This window comes from Leopardus geoffroyi, chromosome E2 (genome assembly GCF_018350155.1).
Source record: "Leopardus geoffroyi isolate Oge1 chromosome E2, O.geoffroyi_Oge1_pat1.0, whole genome shotgun sequence".
In the NCBI taxonomy this organism is placed as follows: domain Eukaryota; kingdom Metazoa; phylum Chordata; class Mammalia; order Carnivora; family Felidae; genus Leopardus; species Leopardus geoffroyi.
The window spans coordinates 27,814,762-27,839,127 of record NC_059335.1 but is presented as its reverse complement, the minus strand read 5'-3'; the positions used below and the strand labels follow the sequence as shown (position 1 = coordinate 27,839,127).

At 51.1% G+C, this 24,366-nt stretch overlaps 1 protein-coding gene across 2 annotated transcripts in view; it reads left to right on the top strand.

Moving 5' to 3' along the window:
* ZNF423 (zinc finger protein 423) overlaps positions 1 to 24,366 on the top strand; it is a 335,974-nt gene that overhangs the window by 104,706 nt on the left and 206,902 nt on the right. For both annotated transcript variants that reach the window (XM_045442676.1, XM_045442677.1), the window contains exon 3: positions 9,577 to 9,777. In XM_045442676.1, the coding sequence (XP_045298632.1) occupies positions 9,577 to 9,777 (201 nt within the window). The remainder of the gene's footprint in view (positions 1 to 9,576; positions 9,778 to 24,366) is intronic.

Below are 24,366 nucleotides of genomic sequence, written 5' to 3'. Positions count from 1 at the left end.
GCCCAGGTCAAGTTCAGCGGCTGACTGACCATGGCTTTGCGATTCCATTCACAGAGCCGTCAGCGCTGACAGGGGAGCAACAGGCACCCCCGCCCCCCTCCCCCCAGCCATCCGGAAGTTGTTTCCTTATTTAAGAAACGGAACTTGGACAGCAAATTATGTGTTAAAATATTTGCCTACAGGTCTGCTGCCAAGGGGACCCTTTAGGCTGAGTGTTAAATGTTACCCTGCTGCCTGCACTGCAGATATTTTAAATCTGAAGATAAATAGTGGCTGCCTCGTGGAATTTGGGGCCAGCAATGGATGCACAAGCAGAGTGTCTAATTGGGGTTGGCAGGCTCCTTGCCCAGCCCCGGCCCGGCCCCTCCCGTCCTCCATACCACCAGCCCAGGCGTGCATGCGAAAGTGCTCACAGAGCCGTGTCCTTCTCTATAGGCAGAGCCCAGACGCCGAGCTGAGGTTAAGCCAGGGGTTTGACCTAGCGCCCAGGTTCTGGAAGTGCTCCCTCCCACTCTGGCCCTCGGGAACATGCTGCTAGTAAAACCCTTTTTTTAGGAAATAGGCAGGCTGTTAGGACGGAGTATGCGTTCTCTATTAAAGAAAAATGCTGCTCTAGGAAAAACGCTTTGGAAATGGTAGACACCTTCCTGGCTATGAATTCTATGGGGAGCCCCCCGACTACATTCAGGGGGAGAGCGCAGGAAAACTGGCTTGTGAGCTATAAAGTAAGCATGTCTACACCTTCTGCCCGGGGGCTTGGCCGAGACAGACCCCCGGCAGAGGTCACGTTGTTTCCTGGAGGAGGTGGGCTTGTCACTTAGTCAGGGTCACAGGGCGTGGAAGGGGGGAGCCTGGACTTGAGCCCAGGACTTTCTTCTCCTGGTGCAGGGGATTTTCTTGTCTGTATGGACATTTTCGTGCGTTCAGGTAGGCATAGTGCATGGACATTCTCCATCCTCAGGAGCCTGTGAGGGTCCGCTAGAGCTTCCTTTGTGGAACAGTATCTCCAACTCTTGCGGAAGTCACGATGCTGCACGCATTGGTTGGAATGAGTGATAACAGCAGAAATAAGATAGTCATTGTGGTTACGCTTTTCTCCAAAAGGCCTGCAGCCTAGGTATCGGGCTTATTATTACCTCATTAAAATACTTTAACTTTCTACAATTTTTCTCAGAGAGGGTAAGTGACTCGTCCAAGGTCCCCCAGCTGTTAAGTGGTGGCATGCGGATTTGAACCCAGACAGGATGGCTCCACAGTCTGAGACTCTTTTCCGTTCTTTGTCTGTCATCCTGACAGTCCCTGGAACGTGACTCCAGCTGTCTGCTGCTGGTGCGTGTCGTTGCTTGATGACCGCCTTTATTGCAGCAACTTGGCTCCGTCAGCCCCTCTGGACTCCTGTGCACTGCCGTTCCCCGAGCTTCCCGTACAGCCGGGCTCTCCAGTCCAGCCCTGGACGCGCCTAGAGTTCACTGTCTGGTGCTTCTGATTTCTGCGGAGGTGGATGTGGCCGCCTCCCATCCAAGTCTGCTTGGGAGAGGACATGAGGAGTGGGGGAGGCGGTCCCCAGACCCCGGCCCTCCAGGGGCTGGCTTGGCTGCATCCCCACTGTCCCCCGGCACAGTTCCTGGCTTTCACTTTGCTCTCTGCTCCCCTGCACCCTTGCCTCTTCCTGCCTGCGCGGCCGCAGCTGCCTCTGGCCTCCACCCGCAGGGCTCCTGGCCTCATGTGGATCTCGTATCTAGCCGGGTGCACAGTCCTTACATCCATGGCCGTCCATTCGGGGGGAGCCTCGCCCCCACCTGTCACGGCTGTCACGATGAGGCTCTTTACAGACAATGAGGAATCAGTGTCAGACAGGGGAAGGGACTTGCTCAAGGTCACTCAGGGGGCGTGGTGGGTGTACTGGAGCTAAGATTGGGACCTGGGTCCCTAACCGGCGGCGCTGGCTGAGGCTGCCGCCACCTGCCACTTACACCTCCCTTTTGACATTCATTGCCTCATCTACTCACTCATTCACCAGCCCCGAATTTGTTGAGCATTCTTCTGTATGGGCCTTGTAGGGGCTTTGAGGCTCTCAAGGTGAATGAGACCACGGAGCGCCCTGTATGTTTTAGCAAATCAGTGTATGTTACGCCTGGCACTAAGTAGATCCTCAGTACGTATTTGTTGGAGGAATGAAGAATGAATCAATGTGTGTGATCGTTGGCCCTGGTGTATCTCTCGCCTTTCAAGCTCTGCCCTTGTTCTGTCTGTCCTGGGCTTATGGGGCGTCTCCTGGCTTCCTGCCTCCCCTGGGCAGGTCCTCAGCACTGGGGCCCCAGAAGTGGGACCCCCGGTGGTCCTTGGTCGGTTCTCAGGGGTGCCCAGGGCTCCCTGCTGGCTGATCCCCATGGTCCCTCCCAGGAAGAGAAGGGACAGCCTTCTCATTGAGGTCCCTGCTGGCTCTCCTGCTGGCTGGGGGCCGGGGCCAGAGGGAGGAGACCCTCACTGGTGTTCTCAGACTAAGCCTGTCTCAGCTGGCCCTTGGGAGTGGTGAGGCCCCGCCAGCCCTGACTCATGAGCTCCAGAAGCCTCGCTGAGAAGGTAGGAAATGCTCAGTTCCCAGACCTGGCAGCCTGTGGGGCAGCCTCCCCCACCCCGGGGCTGATCCCCTCTCCTTTTTTCCTGGCGCTGGGCTCAGCCAGCTGTCCCTTGCTCAGCCCTTTCTTTCACAGACATTCCCCTTTTGCCTTCCCGTGCAGTGGTTAAGAGTCGAGATCTGTAGTCAGGAGACCTGGGTTTGAGTTCAGCCTCTGCGCTTCCCAGTGTTACAGCTCGTGTGTAGTCCCGAGCCTTGGCCTCCCCATCCGCAGAGTGGGGACATCAACTGTACCTTTTGCACAGGGTGACCGCGAGGAGGGCACGGGCTGTGAACAGAACAGTGCCAGCAAGTGCTCCCACTGTGGTATCAGTCAGGGTGTGGGGGCGGGCGCGGGGGTGGGCGGGGTCACCTCCCTGCATCCCTGGCTAGGTTTCAGCCACCTCTTCCCTCAAGAGGATGTGAGGCCACTTTTCTTGCCAAGCGTCTCTCGCTGCACACCCTTTCTGCAGGGCCCGCTGTCCCTCATGTGTAATCACCTTGAAAGTCCTTTCTCATGGGCAATGGCTCAGTGAGGCTGCTTAGGCCTGGGGTGGGACAATTCACCACTTTCTTCCCTTTCTTTCTTTTTTTTAAAGCTTTTAGTTTAGTTTTTAGAGTAATCTCCACACCCAGTGTGGGGCTCAAACCCATAATTCCGAGATCAAGAGTCACACGTTTTACCAACTGAGCCAGCCAGGGCCCCCCCTCCCCCCCCCCCCCTTTTTTTAAAAAAGGTTTTATTTTTGCTTTCTAATGAACAGTAGTGAATCCACAGGGTTTTGTTACTGCCTCTCTTTGCTCATAGAAAGCTCCCCAAACCCATATCTTGGGCTCAGGGACTATGAGGTATACAGATGTGGTCTCGCAGGGTCCACCAGTCTAGGTGAGGAAGAAGCTGGCAGGACAGAGTGGCCCCATCGTATTTTAGGTGAAACCATTTGAGGTGGACAATAGTCGACTTCTTTGACCTAGGAAGATGGCAACTTCATGTGGTTCAACCTAATAATACTTATCATCGCCATATTGATGTTCAGAGACATGTTTCTTTGAAACCAATTTGTTCATTCATTGACCGTTCACTGAGCCCCCTGCCATGTGTCTGTCTGTACCAGGGGCTGGGGAGACAGTACTGAGCACCGACTGAGCTCCTGCCCTCATGGAGCTTGTGGTCTGGTAGGGGAGCATTCCAGCTGTCTATTGCTCTGTGACAAACCACCCCCAAACTCAGTGGCCTAAAGCAACCATTCCTATTTCACACAGCTCTGTGGGCTGAGTGGAGTCGGTTGGTGGTCTCACTTGGCATTTCTTGTGTAGTTGCCAAGTGAGTTGAGTCTGCTGGCTTCTGAAGGCTCATCGGGGTTGGATGTCCGAGCTGGTGCTCTCCATGGCTGGCAGCTGGGAGCTCCACTGGGGCTGTCCACTGGAGCACCTGCATTCTCTCTCTGGCATGGGGTTCCCATGGTATGGCAGCTGGGTTCTACCTGGTAGTGTCCCAAGAGATCAGGAGACCCTGTGGAAGTGCAGTCCTTCTGAACTAGCCTCAGATATCCCAGAACATTCTTCCATTGCATTATCTTTATTTCCTATCTCAGAGAGAGAGAGAGAGAGAGAGAGCGAGAGCGAGCATATGAGTTGGGGAGAAGGGATAGAGGGAGAATGAGAGACCCTTAAGCAGATTCCACAATCAGCACAGAGCCTGATGTGGGGCTCGATCCCATGACTCTGGAATCATGACCTGAGCTGAAATCAAGAGTCCAATGCTCAGCCGACTGAGCCACTCAGGAGCTCCTTCCGTTACATTCTAATATCAAGGGAATTACTGCAGCCAGCCAGCCCAACAGGGCCATTGTGGACAGGAATTAGACCCCTCTTTTTTTTTTTTTTAATTTTTATAATGTTTATTTATTTTTGAGAGAGAGAGAGAGAGAGCGAGTAAGAGCGCACCAGTGGGGGAGAGACAGAGAGAGAAGGAGACACAGAATCCAAAGCATGAGACACAGAATCCAAAGCAGGCTCAAGGCTCTGAGCTGTCAGCACAGAGCCCGATGCAGGGCTTGAACTCACGAACTGTGAGACCATAGGACTCTTAAACCAACTGAGCCACTCAGGTGCCCCTAGACCCCTCTTCTTGATGGGTGAGCGTGGGGTCTCAATACAGAAGAGCACATGGGATGCAAGGTGTTGCTGATGTCTGTGTGAAAATGCGGGGAGCCGCAGGGAGGAAAAAAGTTAACCTACAGGGGCGCTGGGTGGCTCAGTCAGTTAAGTGTCCAACTTTGGCTCAGGTCATGATCTCACGGTTCGTGAGTTCGAGCCCCGTGTCGGGCTTTGTGCTGATAGCTCAGAGCCTGGAGCCTGCTTTGGATTCTGATTCTGTGTCTTCCTCTCTCTCTCTGCCCTTTCCCTGCTTGTGCCCTGTCTCTCTCTCTCTCTTTCTTTCTCAAACATAAATACGCATTAAAATTAAAAAAAAAAAAATTAACCTACAAAAGCATGAGTGAACATTGTGCCAAGCACACTGGTGGCAAAGGGAAGGGCCCTATGGGGAAGGAGTGTCACCCATGTGACATTGGTGCTCGGGGTCGCAGGGAGCCCTGTTAGGCAGGGGAAGAGTCACGTGGGAACGGGAGCGTGAAACCCTTGGCAGAACAAACTTGCAGTTCGAGGGCTTGAAGGAAGGTCTGTGTGGCCGTGACATAAGTGATAAGTCGGCGAGGCCAGAAGAACTTTTCCTGGACCTTCGGGGCTGGGGCAAGGACCCCACATGGGATTTTGAAGGGTTTACAGATTCCTCAACATTGTTTTCATGGAGTGTCTACTGTGGGGAGACCGTGTAGCAGAGCTGTTAGAGAGTCAGAACCAACTGTATTTGAAACCTACCGCTGGTGGCCTTGCTTTGCACCAGTGTCCTTCCAGAAGGTTCCTGGCACGCAGCAAGTGCTCTGTAAACGCTAGCTGCTCTTGGACTTCTGGCCAAAAGGCAGGTGCGCACATCTGAAAACAAGTAGGCTATGAATTGTCCAGAGGGGTGTGTGAGGCTGGGGAGGTGGGGAGCTTTGTCAACAGGAGGAGAGTCCGGAGCTCAGTGACCCTCAGGGAGAGGGCCCTATTCACAACTGCTCAGCTCAGCGAGGGCCTTCCCAGCATGGCTTCTGATTGCTCCAGGTGGCCCCCAGGAGGATAGGCTCCAGGGCCCGTTTCCTGGAAGTCCTTCCCAGCCCCCGAGGGCTCCCTGGAGAAGAATGCACTCCTCGGCCTGCTGACTTTGCTTCCTCCAGCCGGGCTGGTTGGAGTGACCAGTGGGTCACCTGTAGTTCAGGTGCAGACACTGAGATCACAGTGTCAGAAACTTAAGGCAGCGCTTGGGTTGGGGACCCAGGGCTAGTGGTGGCCTCTGAGCTCTGCCTTCTCCTTGCTCGCTCAGGCAAGGACTCACGGGGCCTCCGGGACTGGATGGAGACAGGACACAGGACAGGCAGGGCCACCCCTGACCAGCTAGAGCTGGGTCAGTGGAGGAGGGAAGGCCCATTCATTCGATCCCCAGGGCTTCCTGAGTAGCTGCACTGAGAGTGCCCGGGAATGAGGAGACCCCAAGAGTGCTCCAGAGAGGCCGGGCCCCCCTCAGAGCTCTCTGTTCTCTTCCCCTCCTGGGCCTTAGAGAGCTTAGGGCTCTGACAGGCCCTGCGTCTGGGGGAAGGGCGTGCTGCTTAACACGAGAACTTGTAGGTTCAATCCCCTGCGTGGCTTTGGATGACCCCTCAGAGCCTCTGTTTCCTCATCTGCACGTGGAAAAATAGCATCATTTACTCTTTTCCCCTAGTGTGAGGTTCAGAGACTGCGGGCAATGAAAGTGTCTTACAGGGAGTAAAGCCCAAGCCGGATGGAGGGCTTCCTGTTTTGAGGTCCTGAATCTGCTGACACAGCAGAGGGCCCCTTCAGGACTGGGTCTTCAGGGGGGGTCCTGCTCCCCAACTTCTTCAGGCCATCATCTTTCCTCCCTGGCTTCCTGAGGGGCAGGCTGGCTGGCCCTTGTGACCCCGTGGGACGTCAGGGGATGGGGCCCCCCCCACCTCTTCCCGCCTCCCCTCCTCTGCCCCTTTGTGAGCGGCCACCTTGCCTTTCCATTAGTAGACAGTGGCAGGGGAGGTGACAGTTCCTTAAAACAGATTTATACTCTTGGATGACTTTATGGGTTTTTGCCTTATAAAAACCTAAGAGTTGACATTCTGATTTATCTACTACTGAGTCAACAGGATGTACCAGATTTAAAGAGATCAAATGCATTGTAATGTTTGTGGCTCCAGTTGTGGATTAGATGAGCTATTATGGAAAGTGCTGCCAAGTAAATATGGCAAAAAAAATTAAATATGTCTATTAAATTGTGTGTTAAATAAAGTAGCACAAGTGTGGTGCCGAATGTAACTTAACTATCTGGAGAGTTGGTGTGATAGATAAAGCTCGAGTGATAGTTCTCTTTTTCCCCCCCTTCAGAACATTTTTTTTTTTTTTAAGGAAAGAGACTGTAAACTAGGAATTTCAGAGACGGGCGCTTGACTGTGTAACTGTGGTTGTGTGATGACTTATAATATTGAAGGCTCCAAATGATATTTTTCATTTCTTTGCTTTCTATTTCTTGTTGCCACCGCAGCGGCCGATCAGATTTCCTGAGATAAATATGCTGCCTGGCTTTTAATGGGATTTCTGTATTGCCGGGAGTTGGCATGTTCTGATAATAAAAGAACCTAAAAATTGTACATCCCTTAATTGGTAAGAAGAGAGATGTTTTGATGGGCCACAAATGGAAACATTGATTTTTACTGCCTCCGAGCAGTTGCGAGCAGCGTGTCAGGCCACGTTCCCCGCCACGGAAGGCGGCAGCTGGCTCTCCAATGAGCTGATTTGTGTTCACAGGTTCTTGATGTCGGGTGCTTTTGGAAGTGCGCATTTTGTGCAGATGGGAGAAATAGAGCCCTTATAACATTATCTGGTTCTAAATTGAAATATTTATAGGACTGTGGCTTCCACCTCGAATCGAATGCATTCTTTGCTTCGTTTCTCTTTCTGGCTTTGGCGACTAGTCCTCGGGGGTTTAAAGGTTGTGTGCTGAAGGCTTTCTCTGTAACTGCAGTGTTATGTGCTACATGCACGTGTGCACCCATGCGGGCACACGCACATCTTTGCATCTGCGTATGTGTTTGCATCAATGTCTTTACACATAACAGAGATTTCTCTCTTTAATTCAAATCGGTGCTAGTTTCTGGATGGGTAGCTTGTTTTCCAGGACAGACCGTGGAAGGGATAACACACGCTTTGATTTTCCAGTTCGAGTCTTTGTACTTGAATGAGGAAGTTTAATCCACTGACACTTACTGAGATTACTGATACATTCTGTGTGTTATATTTACCATGCTTTTTTTGCGCTTTGATTTACAAGTTCTTGATGTGCCCTATTAATCTCTCAGATTGAGGCCGTGCTCCATTTTCCCCGGCTGTGCGGGGAAGTGCACTAGACAGGAGTTAGGATGTCTAGGAGTTAAACATCTGTAGGGTGCTGGGGATTTTGCGCCCCCCTGGCTGGAGGCCAGGTGCCATACCTATGACGTGGGGATAAAAAGCCTGTCCCTGTCTGTGGGCAGGACCACATGATTGCCTGAGCCCCCTTTTAGCTGTAGGATGGGAGAGACTGTGAAATGGGGCTATGCATATGGAGTTAGGGCTTTGAAAAAGTGTGGCACTACAGGAAATGAAATGCATCACATTATCATGATCATTAACTCACTTTTCTGTACAGTTTAGCCATTTGCACAGTGCTAAGTGCAGAATAGGCAGTTTATTTTATTTATTTATTTATTTTAAATGTTTTTTATTTATTTTTGAGACAGGGAGAGACAGAGCATGAACAGGGGAGGGTCAGAGAGAGGGAGACACAGAATCTGAAACAGGCTCCATCCAGGCTCTGGGCCATCAGCACAGAGCCTGACGCGGGGCTCGAACTCACAGACCATGAGATCATGACCTGAGCCGAAGTCGGCCGCTTAACTGACTGAGCCACCCAGGCGCCCCTAGGCAGTTTATTTTAAAGAAATTGGCCTGCGGGGGGGGGGGGGGCACCTAGGTGGCTCAGTCAGCTGAGCGTTCGACTTCGGCTCAGGTGACGATCTCGCTATTCCCAGGTTTGAGCCCCTCATCGGGCTGTCTGCTGTCAGTGAGGACCCTGCTTTGGATCCTCTGTTCCCTGCCCCCTCTCTGCCCCTCCCCTGCTTGTGTGTGAAAATGTTCTCTGTCTCTCTCAAAATATAAACATAAAAAAATAAATAAGTAAAGACATTGGTTGGTGATTCCAAAGCTGGTTCTCACTGTCTAGGCCTATCCTGGGGCACGGGTGAGGGCTCAGATACATTTTAGCTTGTGATTTGACTGTCTGTGGTCTCACAAACACATGTGCTTCCTTGATTCCAGAATCAGGACCTCTTTGCAAAGAACCGAGCCACTATCCCCGCGTTGGGAGGCATGCTGTGTGGAAGGTGAACTTGGCTAAGGGATCTCTCTTGCTTTAAATTGCAAGGCTTTGGGAGAGACTAAAAGCTCAGGCGCGTTAGGAGCAGCTGATGAAGGCTCTGGAGGAGTGTATAAGAGAATTGGGTTTTCAGGAGACAAAACGCTAAGGCATCTTCACCTCTGCGACAGGTCATGACCCCCAGCATCCGTGCACAGAGGAAGATGACAGGACGTCCCCCTAGAAGATTTGCACCAAGAATTAAAGAAATCTAGTTGAGAATTATGGCACCACATGCTACAAAAACCCCCCATATATTAATATACTGAGAGGTGTCAAGAATAATGGACCCTGGGAGGTAGAGTAATTAAATGTATCTTAATAAATGCTGGGCGATCCTTTTAAGACCCCTTCCCAAGGCCCCGTCAGCTGACGTGGACTGTATTCTTCCTGTTGGCAGGAGGCCTGGAAGGAGAGCCGGAGTGTGATCGGAAAACCAGCCGTGCGCTGGAAGACAGGAACAGCGTGACAAGTCAAGAGGAGAGAAATGAGGACGATGAAGACGTGGAGGAGGAGTCAATTTACACCTGCGATCACTGTCAGCAGGACTTTGAGTGTCTGGCGGACCTGACGGACCACCGGGCCCACCGCTGTCCTGGAGGTAATGCTAAATAACACTGGGATTCTGACAGGTGGTTATACGGATAATTGGACATAGCAACAGCTTGAAGCCTCGAGTGAGATTAAAGAATTAATAATGTAATTTTACAGTTAATGTCATTTTATTGTGGTGCCTTGGGTACCCTGTATCCGTCTTTTAAATAAAATTAAAAATAAAAGCAACAGCTTTCTGGCAGGCAGGAATTTGGTGGAGACACCCTGTCTCTGCTTCCCCAAACTGCAGTCTATAGAATATGGGCCGTGAGTGGGTGCGGCCTGCACCCTGGATTTCTGGATTTTAGAAACCCAGCAATTAAGAGGTTGTTAGTGCAAAGTTAAGTAGCTTAAGTGTGGAAAGCTGCGTGAAGGAGTGTGCTCTGAGGCAGGGCTTGTATGGGACAGGGAGAATTTCAAAGGCCAATGGGCAGAATGTCTGCACAGGCAGAAAGGCATCTGGTTCCACCTCTTTGCTTGGCCTCCTGCTTCTCTGAGGAGGACGGGGGTGGCTGGGATCTGTCCTGTCAAACTTGTAGTCAGCCAAGACCGTGGCCCTGGTTCCTGTGTTGTGGCAGCCTCAGAGAAGGTGGCCAAGGCCACAGTTTTGCAGGAGCTTTTTAAGACCTCATGCGTCATGTGTGTCTGTGTGTCTGAGTCATGTGGGTGGATGGAGTGGGACAATGGGGGCATGTGGATTGCATGGGGGTGTGGCAGCCATGCTCCAGGAGTAGGGGGTTGACATATTTCCAGACCCTGAGCAAGGATTCCAGAGCATCTGTGTTCCTTACATAGCTATCCCTGGCATCTCTCTCCACCATGCATGCTGATGAAACACTTTGGATGCTGGTTTGTGGGGGGAAGGGAACTAAAAATCACAGACAGTATTCCAAAGGGGGCCTGTCACCTGTTTTTTGGGGGAAATTGGTTGGTAGGAAGTACGTTGGGACTCAAAATTCTTGCTTCCTCTACTTTTCATGCCTTTGTAGAAGTTTGAAAGCCAAGTGTTTGGGGAGCTATGACTTTCCCTCTAGTGACGCCTGTACCTGCACAGCCTTGATTAGACCAAGTCCCTCGTTCTCAACCTCTGGAGGGAACAGATCCCAAAAACAGTGGACCCAAGAGGACTCTTACAATTTTGGACTTTTTGGGGCTAAGCAAACCAAATGCCAGTCATTTGGAACTTGTGGTATTTCAACCATAGGCAGAGGCGATGGCCAACTTAGAAGCTCAGAATCAGAATTGGAAGGGATGTACGGGGTTGGCTTTTCAGTGCCCTCATTTCCTGAGGGAGAATACTGAGGCACTGAGAGGGAAAGGTGACTGATGGAGGTCAGCTAGTGAGTTGGTGGCTGAGCCAGGACCTCTCCGGGACCCTGGGCTGTGTACTCTCATCCTTGAGAAAACAACAGATGCCTGTGTATTTCTTGATTTAGCCAAGAACTGAGGTGGGATGTTAACTATACAAGGATGAAATATTGTCACTGACTTTGAAAACAATCAATTAATTGATCTTCTAATTAAAAGTGATTGTCTTTATTTGCTAAGTGTAAAAGAACACGTGGGTCTCAATTAGCATTGATGTGGGGTCCCTGAGGCCCCCTGCGGACCCCTGCAGAGTGCTGCTTCGTGGAGCCTCTGTGGTTCGTGGACTGAGGCCCCATCCCGGGCACTACTCCATTCTTCAGAACCAAGGAGGTACTCTTGTCTCTCTCCACACCTCTGAGAATGGTGGTGTTTCTAGGAGGAAGAGGACGAATGTGAGGCTTCGAGGCTGTGTATCGGGGGTCTGTGCTAGAAATAGTAGCTAATTGTGCTTCGGTCCTGGGCAGGATTCTTTTCCCGATGGCTGTCTCTTCTCTCCGTAGCCTCACATGGGCTGACATCACAGTAGCTCTGTCTACAGGGTCTTCAGCCATCTTTACTGATGCTGCAGATGGCCACCGATACTCCTGCCTGCTTCCGAACAGGACCCCGCTAACGACCTCCATGGGGACGCGGGAGCCAGGAATATCCCCAAGCCCCGGAGCATTGGAAGGGAGTCAGAAATTCCTTAAAAGAGTATGGGAAACGACCTTGCCTAATAGCATCCCTGAGAAATTCATTACCGCCCAGTAAAGGTGTGACCCAGTCTGGGAGAGTCTCCCCGATGTGGAAGAAATATGTGAGGAACGATTTTCCCCCAGGTCTTAGGTTCTGAGGATTACCCAGTGACAGGATCAATCACTGGGAATTGTGGGCATATTTTTCAAAGCGAGTCCCTCTCTAGGCCACCTGCACAGTCTCTGAGCTGCAGTGGTTTCCCACTGTATCCCCAGAGAGGTTTCTGGAGCTCCTGGGGTGGGTATTGGGGCCTGTCTGACCGAGGGGGGCTCTGACACCCACTCCAGCCAGAGCTGTCCACGTTAAAAAGTCTTTTACACATTGGGCTTTAGCAGAAGATGTGTGAAAATTGGCTTCTGCTTTAAAAGCTTGAACTGGCCCAAAATGTGGTAGCAGGTCCTCCCAGGCTAGACTCACGGGTCTGCTGGATGCTCATCATTGGTCTTTTAGTCACTGTACTAGGGACAACGACGCAGGTAGGCAGCGTGGCCACTCTGTCATCCTGGAGGGAAAGGTGGACCCTCAACAGACAACAAAGACCATTTCAGAGATGGCCACGCTCTGCTGAAGCTGGGCGGGCTCTGGGTGCTGGGCAGATGTTTCTGAGGGAGCAAACAAGTCTTGTTTGGAGGGAAGGTGGGGCACTCTCTGCTTTTGTGAATTTGGGGCCTAAGGGCAGCGCCACCTGTCAATCCCGCTGTCCTCCCCTCCTGGAACTGGAATTAGGCCTTGGGTGTGAACAACACTCATCCCCACTCATGTTCTGCAAGAGGGCTGTTACTGCTGGAACCTGGAGGCTGCACACCCCTCGCCAAGCAGGTCCGTCTGGCGTTGTGGAGTGGGTGGGGGGATTTGGGGGGAGCGTCTTGAGTGTGGTTCTTCTTGAACACTGCTTTAGCAGGGTGGCCTCTTGGCTCTTTCTGTGTCTTTCTGTGGATGTTGGGGTGGGGGTGGGGCAGTGACTTGTTCCATCAGAATCTGGGAGAGTAGCTGAGGTTTGGAGATTTTCTGAGGGGGCTGTGAATGCACCATGGAAGGTGGGAGGGCCTCTTGCCAGGATGCCATTGGTGGCATTCATAGGGAGAGCAGGCCCCTGGAATTCTGCACCGAAGAACCCTCACTTGCAGAGATCCTGGAACTTGAGAAGGCACCCTCTCCATTGTCCCTTAGCAGGAGAGGCTCTGCTGGGACCAGGAGAGGCTGTTGAAGCATGAACTTCAAGAACCCAGACCTCAGGGTGCCTGGGTGGTTCAGTTGGTTAAACGTCTGACTCAGTTTCAGCTCAGGTCGTGATCTCACGGTTCATCAGTTGAGCCCCCATCGGGCTCTGTGCTGACAGTGTGGAGCCTGCTTGGGATTCTCTCTCCGCCCCTTCCCCCCTCACTCTCTCTTTCTCTCTCTCAAAATAAATAAATAAACTTAATAAAAAAAATTGAAAAAAAAAAGAACCTAGATCTGTTTCTGTCTCCCTCTTTCTCTCCATCTTTCTGCCTCATTGTCTCTCATTTGTGTCCAAGGAGAAACCAGCCTTAAACCCACAAGGCATCAAACACTGCATCCTTATGACACGAAGTGAGATCAGCAAAGAGCCATCCTCTCTGCTGATGCTTACACCCCAAGTACTGATTCCTGCTTGCTCCCCCCCAGACCCTGCCCACAGGGTGACTTATGTTCATGGGCTTGGCGTCGGGGGCACTTGCCATTTTGTATTCTGCATTTGTTACCGAACATTTTCTGAATGGATTTCCATGCTGGGACATGATCTTCTCCATTATCCCTTTTTTGGGGGTGAGGGGTAGGGGAATCCCTCTTTTTTTAACATAGCAGCATTCAGGCAGATAAAACTTGGGTTCCTGGTACTGTGTCTATATACTACAAAAATATTAGATTTAGACCAGTCTGCCAGGAGACTAGGATTTTACAACAGAGTTCACAAAGGCTGACTTGATGCCTGTGATGGGCTTGCCTGTTCCTCACGGAGCATCATTTGTAGGCAACAGATGAGGAAATGTGCAGAGCGTTTGGTGGCTGTCTGCACTGATGATAGAAAGTCTCCATTACTTCAGGCCCTACTAACTTGAATGATGTCAGAACAGGGAGTGAGCCGAAGTTTACGTTGACCCAGTTTGTGAAGTGTTGGCCAAGCACGTTTGGACCCTATAAACGGTTGCAGGCAGGTGTTTTTCATCATCTTCTAGAAGCCCAGAGGACTTCAATTGCTTTAGAAAGTATCTCTGGGAACTTCCTGGGGCACCATGGAAGCAGGTACGAGAGGTTTGATTTACCCAGGGGCTGATTCCAATTTTTTATGTGCTCATTGAAGCAGGTCAGCTGTGGACCTTCAGTCTGGATTCAGGTGGAATGTTTTACGGATTTCTGGTACAAATACTACCTTTTAAGGATACTCTATGATTTAGACTGACTGCTGCTTTGGCCCAAATTAATGAGGCTGACTGCCCGAGGACATTTGGGTGCTGGATCTGTGCTGTTGTAATGTTTTAGATCCGACTTTCATAGGGATGCTCTTCCTTGTGACAGGACTGGGCTGTCAGCAGGGGTGTGCACTGTGCCAGTCCTGGAATGTGGCAGGTCCCCGGGGCCAGAGCACCTGACGGCTTCGGGAGATCCCTACCCTCTTTGCTATAGGCATCACCGGTGGGGTTTGGGTTTTCATCGTAGGTAGGGAGAGGAGGCAGATGGAGTCTCTTTAGAAGGACTAAGGCTTCCAATTCTGGGCCTGTCTGGGCACTTGATCCATTATAGAAATTGCCTGTAGGACCAGGTTGGAGCTGAGCATTGGTTTCTTGGCTACAGGTGCCATTTCCTGGTCTGTGACTCAGACCATGCTCTTCACTGAGCACAGAGAGGCATTCTTGAAGCACATGGGGTCCCTGCTGCCCCCCAGGGCTCCAAGTCTGGGCTGCAGCCTCCCTGATTGCTCTCCCTGAAGCCCCACCCCTGACAGTGAACAACACTGGTCAGATTCAGGAGTTATTCTGAAGTAGTTTTTTTTTTTTTAATCAATTAATTTATTTTTGAGGGGGGGGAGGGTCAGAGAGAGAGGGAGAGAGGGAATCCCGAGCTGACTCTGTGCAGAGCCCGACGTGGGAGATCATGACCTGAGCCAAACTCAAGAGCCAGAGGCTAAACCGACTGAACCACCAAGGTGCCCCTCTGTCATAGTTTTTAATGTGTTTATTGCTGGTCTCCCGCACTACTGTTCAGCTTCCTAAGGACAAGAGTCATGTCCTAGCCCAGTGCCTGGCACACAGTAGTGCTTAATATGTGCTTGTTGGATCAAGGAATGATTCCATGTAGTCCTCATAACAGTCCCAGCATGGAGATCCTTTTTTTTTTTTTTTTTTTAACCATTCATCCCCATTTTACACATTGGGCAGCTGAGGCTCAGAGGGTTACAGGTTCTTGCTGAAGGTTATAGAGCTTGATTTAAGACTCGAGGTCCAAACAGCTCATGGAGAGAACATAAACTAGGGACAGTGAGCAATTTCCACCTAAATTCCAGACAGAAATAGCTTTTTTGAATGCTCAACTGAAAAAAAAAAAAAAAAAAAAGATGGGGAGGGGTTTGTTCAAATAACAACAGCAAAAAAATGTGCTCCCTGTGGGTTCATTTTGCTGCTCCCCCTTTGGCTGCCCCCCACTTCCTGAGGACTGGGACTGAGGAGTGTTTCCCTAGCCCCTTCAGAAAGGCAGACCCGCCTTTTCTGGCGAAGGTGAAATGCTGCTGTGTAAAAAGCCGGGTGGAAAGTTAATTACACCCTGGTTTGTTCAGCTGTGGCCAGAGTGACCTGTGGGCCCTAATTACAGGGCTGGGGCTGCGTGAAGGCTGGCACCTTTGCCAGCCTTGTTCCTGTCCGCCGGCTGGCGGGATCTTGCCTTTGTGTGCAGGCTCAGGCCCTTTCTCGCTCCGACAGCATGGGTGGGGGCCCTCCCTGCCTTATTGCTCGGGGCACCCCTCGTACTGGTTCCATTTGGGCAAAAAGGAGTCGGCACGGGCCAGCCGCTGGGCATTGCATTGCCAAGTGCACAGGTGCAGGGCGCGAGTTCCTTCTGCCCGTGGGGAGTGTGCACTGCGCCTTGGTGTCAGCCGTCGTCTCGCAGTGCAAAAGGCTTGGGGGCTTGAGCACAATTAATACCCCCACATCAAGAGCTTTCCTGCATGCAAATAGCATCCAGTAGAAAACACGGAGGAAGGAAGGATCCCACTCACGGTAGTCACAGAATGCATAAAGACCAGGGAGCAAGCCCAGGAAGCAACATTCGGATGTTTGGAGAGGACACGCAAACAAGCCAAATCAACTATGGAGGGACACATAAGAGATTTCAATAAATGAAAAGGCGGGCCTTATTCTTGGATGGAAAGATTAAATATCGCACATATGTCAATTTCCCCTAAATTAACTGTTAACTTTACGTTAGCCTGTGAAAGTAACAATGGGATTTGGTTAGAAATAGACAAGCTGATTTCTAACATTCATAAGGAAAAATAGGCATGCAGGGAAAGGGAAGAAAATTCTGAACAAGAGGAATGATGGTAACCAGATCAGATTTCATTTTTTTATTTTTATTTTTATTTATTCAGTCATTCACTTTTACAGTAGGCTTCACGCCCAACACGGAGTCCAGCACGGGGCTTGAACTCACGACCCTGAGATCAAGACCTGAGCTGAGGTCAAGAGTTGGACGCTTAACCGACTGAGCCACCCAGGTACCCCCCAGATCAGATTTTATTTTTTTATTTATTTTTTTTTCAACGTTTATTTATTTTTGGGACAGAGAGACAGAGCATGAACGGCGGAGGGGCAGAGAGAGAGGGAGACACAGAATCGGAAACAGGCTCCAGGCTCTGAGCCATCAGCCCAGAGCCCGACGCGGGGCTCGAACTCACGGACCGCGAGATCGTGACCTGGCTGAAGTCGGACGCTTAACCGACTGCGCCACCCAGGCGCCCCCCAGATCAGATTTTAAAGCACATTCTGAAGCTGTAGGAATCTAAGTGGTGTGGAACAGATGAGGGGCACAGAAATGGGACCTCAATAGAACTGGAAATTTAGTGTATGAGAAAGGTGTCATTGTGTGTCAGTGGAACATAGATGGATCACTCAGTAACCGGGGCTGGGATGACGCGGTATCTGTCTCAAAGAAAGGAAATTGGATCTCTCTCCTCCTAACGTCAGAACAAATCCCAAATGGATCAGAAATCTAAACAGAAAAAGAAAACTTAAAAATACTAAAAGAAAACATAAGTGAGTTTTTAAAAAATATAATAGTATCAGAGTGGGGAAACCTTTTCTAAATATAACCCTAAACCCAGAAGCCATAAAACAAAAGACAAATATTCAACCACATAAAAATAAAACATTTCTGCATTGCCAAAACCACAATAAATCAAACCAAAGACACATATCACAGGCAAAAGCTATTTTTCCTTAATGTGTAAGGAGCTCCTACCAACACTAAGAAAATAACCAATAAATCAACAGGGAAGCAGGGCAAAGTCTGGGCTGCCTGAGGCCAGCACCTGCTCAGATTGGTTGTGCCACACCGGTTTTTAAATATTTGGAATACCTCCCATGTGCAAAGGACAGAAATGGAACCAGAAAAAGATATGCTAGCGGGATCTTACACATTTAGGGAAGGGTAAGAAACTTCTTTAGAGTAGGAGAACTGTAAATTTAAATCACGGGAAAATACTTACCAGTTTTAACCGACCAGACTGGCAAAGACCAAAATGTTTACCACCCCATCGTGTTCGTGAGGATATATATCCTTGATGCCAAGGCTTGGGGTCTTCTCCTCTCTGTCCTTGGGGTGGCCTTGGCCTATGCCTAGAACATGTAGTAGGTGCTCAAGAAAAGTTTGCTTATTTTGTCCCCAAGGAGGCCACAGCCCCTGTGAGGTAAGAGCTGTGAGATAGCAAAAATAAAGGCTGCACATGCTGTGTCTGGACACAGTAGGTCTTCAATTAATGAATAATCAGAAGGGGGAGTTACAGAAGAGATGGTTTATTCATTGAATAACTATTTATTGAGCATGTGTTTTGTGTAAGGGCCCTTCTGGGTGCTGGGGTTGTGGGACCTGTTGATTTAAATAAAAGGTAACTCAGTGGAGAAGGTGTTCACTTCACAGAAGCATTCTGTAACTTGTGAGGCAATAATGCCGTAGGTGGCCTTTAAATAGCTGGCTTCCCCACTGCCTTTAAAAAGATGCTTCCAGGGGGGCGACTGGGTGGCTCAGTTGGTTAAACGTCCAACTTCGGCTCAGGTCATGATCTCACGGTTCATGAGTTTGAGCCCTGAGTCGGGCTCTGTGCTGACAGCTGGGAGCCTGGAGCCTGTTTCAGATTCTGTGTTTCCCTCTCTCTCTGCCCCTCCCCAGCTTGTTCTCTCTCTCTCTCGAAAAAATAAATAAACACTAAAAAAAATACAGAGATGCTTCCATGCACAGAGACATCATGCCCCACAGCATCTCTGGAAGATGCTAATGTCCTGTTAGTGTGCTGCCATTTGGGAGGGAAGTGGATGGGCTGGACGAGTAACTGTCCATCTGGGTCTGCCTGGCCCGTGGTGAGATCAGAGCCCTCCCTTAAGCTGCCTGCTCCCTGTCCTCCGAGTTCCCCATTAGAAGGTGCCTGGGACACCAGTGGGCTGTGTGGGACCGTGATTCTCTCTGGGCTCGGGCAGCTGAGCCCTGGCTCCTGGTGGTCATATGGAGGGGAGTTGTCTTTCAGATGCTGGTGTTATTATCCACCTCCTATGAGGCCTGCGGGTCCATAGAATGTGTCCCTCTTGGCTTGATTATGTGGCGCGAACGCTGCCATCACATTGCGGGGCCTGCAGGTCTCCAGAAATTGGACACCAAATCTAACAGGATGGAAGGCAGGGATCGCGGTGGGAAGAATCAACGTCTCCCTTGGTTTTCACGGGAAAAGGTGTGTCCATGTGTGTGTTCTGAGGATTCTGGCTCTCCCCAAAGTGGAGAGGATCTTTTCCTTCTCCCCCCCTCCTCCCCCCCCCAGCTAGCCTGACTACCTTGATGGTTTTCTGAATCACTTGCCCAACGGTGGGTTCTTTTGTGTCTAGGCGTGGGCCAGAATGGAATTCAGGTGTGGTGTCTGACACCAGGAATGTGTCTGCTACAAACACCTCCTGGGAGGAGCCTTAGTGAGGAGACCCTGGAGAGCCTTTGGGGCTGAGAGTGAAGGGGACTGGCCTGGGACTGGGGCAGTCTGAGTCCTGGTTTCTACTCCTTTTCCGGCAGCAGCCAAACCTTCTGCTGGCTTCCTGTTGTTAGGACCAGGATGTACACCCAGCGGGACCTCAGGGTCCTGGAAGGAAAACACAAACCCCAAGCTGGCCTTCAGGTTGGTTGAGTGTGTATTTCTGGGTCCAGCCTGCTGTTATCCATTACTGCTTGGCAGTTTCCGGAAGGCACATGTTACACCAGCGAGATGTAATACCATACCTACTTTAAGCTTGGGGCTGTGTGTGTGTGTGTGTATGAGAGAGAGAGAGAGAGAGAGAGAGAGAGAGAGAGATTGAGAGAGAGAGAGTTTCTATTAACAAGGAATGTATAATCTACCTGGAAAGTGAAGTCACCATGAGCCTCTGGATTGCCTGGCACATAGTAGGTCCTCAGTGAACGTGCTGTCTGCATACTCGACTCCAGCTGACAAGCAGAACAAAAGCAGAGTCATCGGCTCAAGGAACTGAGAAGTGAGGCTGGCTGCCAGCATGGCCCTTCGAGGACATGCTCTAAGGCTGTCTTTAAAACCCCATCCCCAAGTGTTCAGCTGCAGAGGTCCACCTCCGGGCTTCTACCCTCCTGAGGCAGAGAAAGAGCAGAGGTGACCAAGGCTCATTCCCGCAGGCACCACTGGGGTGGGGGGCGAGGGGGCGGTGTGGAGACAGACGTACATAGTAGCTAGGCTCAGGATGATGGGAATCAGGGGCACCTCCATACAGACCACTGGGACTGAGAATTGGGGAGGGAGGGGCTCCCAGACGGTACCAGGAATCACGGATGCCTTCTGCAGGAGGAAGGAGTGACATACAGGCAAATATGGAGGAGTACAGGGGCATCTGGGTGGCTCACTGGGTTAAGCTAAGCGTCCGACTTCAGCTCAGGTCATGATGTCGTGGTTCGTGGGTTCGAGCCCCGCAATGGGCTCTCTGCTGTCAGCACAGAGTCTGCTTTGGATCTTCTGTCCCCCCCCCCCCCCCCCCCCCCGCCTCTCCCCTGCTCTCTCTCACAAAAATAAGCAAGCATTAAAACAAATGTGCAGGAGTACAATATTGAATCAAATGCCAGATTGCTGGGTATCCATGGTCAAGTCCATTCACTTGGCTCTTGATAGGATACAGCCATCTCATTTCAGAATTTTAGGGAAGCAGGTTCCTCCAAGAACACCTCGTGCAGCACCTTTTAACCTTATTCTCAACATAACTCGTGTGTAAGGCCAATACATGTAGTGCGCTCTGTTAAGGGGTTTGGCAGATTTTGAACTCTGTCTACATCTCTCCTCCCACCCCCTCAGCCCCTCAGAGCAGCTGCTCAGGAGCCCCTCAGGCAGTCTGAAAGCCGGGACTGGGCCAGGGTTTTCAGTGAGGTGGGACTAGTCCAAAGTCACACTGGGAGGTGGTGCCTTAGTGGGTGTTGTCCCCCCTTCCCGAAGAGGTAGCTGGTAATACCGGGGAGGCAGTGTGGCAACCAGGATGGACAGAGCTCTGGTGCCGGGCCTACAAACCTCATGTCATTTGGACTGGACTTTTTCTTTGCTTCTTGGGGAGGAGTGACTCTGACTCTTGAATTATAAACTTCATGGCAGTTGTGCTCCTACCTTAAGGGGGTCCACAGAGGCTGGCCCACCCTTCCCCCATCCTCTGCCCCCTGGTTTGGGGGCAGAGTTCTGGGAGAGGAAAGTCATGCCCTGGGGGCATCCCCCAGCTGCTGGGCCTTCAGGATGACGTGTCCAGGCCTTGGGCCCAGGCTGGAGCGAGGCTGGGCGACCATCGGGTTGGTCTGGCCCTGAGGCCTGAGTGGCTGAGGTGCCCAGATGGTGTGGAGAAGCATCTGTGAAATCAGTGTGCTGTGCCAGCTCCTGCGAAACCCAGGGTGACCACAGTCACACCATCTACCACATCAGCTTCACGGGGAAGGAGGGGGCGTGGATAAAGTATTCCAAAATCACAAAAACAAGATTTTTGTTTTTCTTTCGTCTATAGGTATTTCTGTAATAAGTGTTTTCCCCCAATGTATACATGTATAGCTCCAAAATCTCAGTGTTACCGAGAAAACGCAGGGTCGGTTATGTGGTGCTTTGGTCAATCCCTTCCCTTCAAGGTTCTAGTTCCATTAGTCCAGCCATCCCTGTCCCTGCCTGCTGTGTCTGTCACTGATGGTCAGGATGCACAGGGACCAGAGGCCCTCAGAGAGGCCCTGTTGTTTTTCTCCTGGAGGTGAGCCTGTGCATTCCTCATTCTGGTGGCCATAAAGACCTGAAAATTGTGTTTCCTGAGTCATCAATCTTGGTTTCCTCCAATTTGAGGTTTGAAAAGCTTTGAGAAATGCCTGTAGGTGAAGTTCGGAATAGCCTCCAGCTGGATCCTGACCTGGTTCTGGGGTCAAAGGGGCAACTAGAAAGTATTGTTCTCCAAGAGTCCTTTATTACAGCTGAAAGCTATTGATGGTCTATTCCTGTGTCCCTTACTTAGGCTACAGTTGCCAGCACCCAGAAGAACAAAGCCAACAACTGGTCAAAAGAAAACGTGTTCCTTAGAACCACAGCATCCCCTGGTATTCATTCATTCATTCATTCATTCATTCATTCATTCATTCACTCATTCATTCACTCACTCATTCACTCATAGAATGACTTTTTAAAGCACCTACTATGAGCCCAGAGCTATTTTAGACGTGGAACAGAGAGTAGTGAGTGAAACAGACAATAGTTCCTGCCCTTCTGGAGCTTACCTTTTATGGCATCACGCCCCTCGCTGGCTTTGGTCACGAGATTCTTAAACTGACCTGTATGTAGTGATTTTGTTCTAAAGAACCGCTTGGTTCCTTCTGTGGTGTAGCTGAGTGCTGGCCAAGGCCCATGTGAGCAGTACAAGTGGGGAGAATGCGTAGCGGCTTTCCTGCCAAAACGGTAGTGTGCTCAGAGTCTGTGTCAGCAGAAGCAGGATGAGGGAGGTGCTCGCTCTGTTGTACGTGTTGCTGGAGAGACCAGGGCTGGAGAGGGGTTCAGGGGAAGATGGAGAGGGGAGGCCTCAAAGCCCTACTTGCAGGATTCTCGGTGGCTGCTCTCAGAAAATTAACCCTAATTTGTTTCAGTCAAGTGGGGGAGTTTAGTGGCTCAGGTCAATAGAAATTCCAGTAGTCGGCACTAGCTTCAGGTGCGGCTAACTCCAGGCACCCTGGCGAAGGCCTTGGAGCCCCCGGTTTTCCTACATCTCCTGGCGCTGATGAATGCTGTGTTGGCTTTAGGCTTGGGCCAAATGAAGTGCTCTGAATGGCAGAGCCAGAGCCGTTTCCCAGAGGAAAGCAGGGTGCTGCCTGCCGAAGAAAGGGGGAATGGATGCTGTTAGGCAGCTTCGGCCCAAAGAGGGAATGAGTTTATGCTGTTTAACCAGAGTCCCGAGTAGGTGACCTGACCTCGGATAGGTTTGAGCCTGGCCAGGCCTGCCCACACAGCCGGCGTGCGTTCCTAGGCTGGTGATCCCGAGGTTGATGTTTTTACTGTCACCTTTGGATAAAATGTATTAATGGAAGGGGAACGGTTGAGTAGCAGAAGGTCTGGTCAAAGCTGTGCCCCAAAGCCGTGGGGGAGCAAGGAGGAAGCGCCCCAAGCCATCCCTTCATTAGTCTTGATACTCCAAGGGACAGAGCCAAGACCGGTTCTAGAGGCCCCCGGGACACCCATTCTGGCCCACATATAAGGACCAACTTCCTGGTGGCAAGAGACTTTAAAAGGCTGGAGATGACACATTAAATGGCAAGAGGGGAGGGCAGTGGCATGTGGGGGTGGGGCTGGCACCGAGTGAGTTTTTAGGTTCCTCTGAACCGCGAGATCCCGTGACTGGCATCCTGAAAATGACACCCTAAGCATGGAAAAATGAAGAACGTCCCCAAACAAAATGAGAAATCAACCAAATGTATCTCCTGCTGTCTGGGGCGTGTGGTTCAAGGAGTGCAGCCAGCAGGGGATCCACGGGCCCAGCCTTAGAGAGGGAGTTAGCAACTGCTTGTGGTGCTGTGGCAAAGGCTTGGGGTGCGGGTAGGGGAAGGGATGGAGTGGGGGTGGGGGAGGAGGTGGGGTGGGATAGGGCTGGGGGAGGGGGTTTCAGAACCGGGGGGAAAAGAGCAAGGAAATCTGAAATTTAACTCTGGCACTGGTCTAAAATAAAGCTAAACTATTGGTTGAGTGTTTTGGCAGTGTTTTTAAACCCTGTGTGTGCCAGCTCAGGGAAAAAACGTACAGGGGATTGTAAAATGCTTCATTTTGTGTTAAACAGTTTTATTTTGGAGTTGACTGGCTAGAATTTGGCTGCCTTTGGAAATGACATCATTGCTCTGGGGAGGGGGGGTGCATCTGGGAAGACTGAGGCTGGGAGGCAGCTGTGCAGGTGGGGGGGATGGCCACTGGCTTGGGGTAGGGGGAGCACACACACAGCCAGCCCCTCCCCAACCCCACCACCTTGGAGGCCCGCCACCAAGGCCTTGGCCTTGCCACGTGGTTGGCTGTGGGTGTCAGCATTGCTGAATGTCGGAGGGTGACAAGGTCAGATGCACTGGAGCGGGTCTGACCCCTCCGAGGGCTGGTAGGGGCTGAGTGGTGAGGAGGTGGCAAAAAGGTGGCTGAGGGCAGGTGGTAGGGGGGCTGGGGAGGAGAGATGGTTGGCGTCTGCCTGTGGCTTTCCGGCTCCAGCCTAACCTCTGTTCCCAGGGCAGCTTCCGCCTGGCTGTGCCCCTGTCCGGGTGCATTGACCCGGTCCTGCCTCTCCTGGCCTCTCTTACTCCCACTCGGTTCTTCCTCTTGAGTCTTGGATGGGCTGTGCTTATTCCTGCCGCAGGGCCTTTGCTCCACCTTTCCTCTCCACCTGGATGTTTTTTCAGGTTTTCACAAAGACAGCTCCTTCGTCTCCTTTTGGATCTTAACTCCGATGTCACTTACACGGAGTGGCCCACTTGGACGCTCCCTCTCCCCAGCTAAAGCTGGTCTTCTTTGTTGTCTATCAAATCATCCCATTTGATTTCCTTCCTGGCAGATCTTGTCATTTCAGATTTTCTTTTTGATTTGCTTTTTGGTTATTGTCTTTGCAACCAGAAGGTGACCTCTTGAAAACAATGTCCTGCTCTATCTTTCTCATGCCTGCATCTGTCTCTGGCCGAGCACAGGGCCTAGCACATAGTAGGTCCTCAGGAAATCATCACTGAATGGTTTGTTGGCAGTGACCCAGGTGCTGCCAGG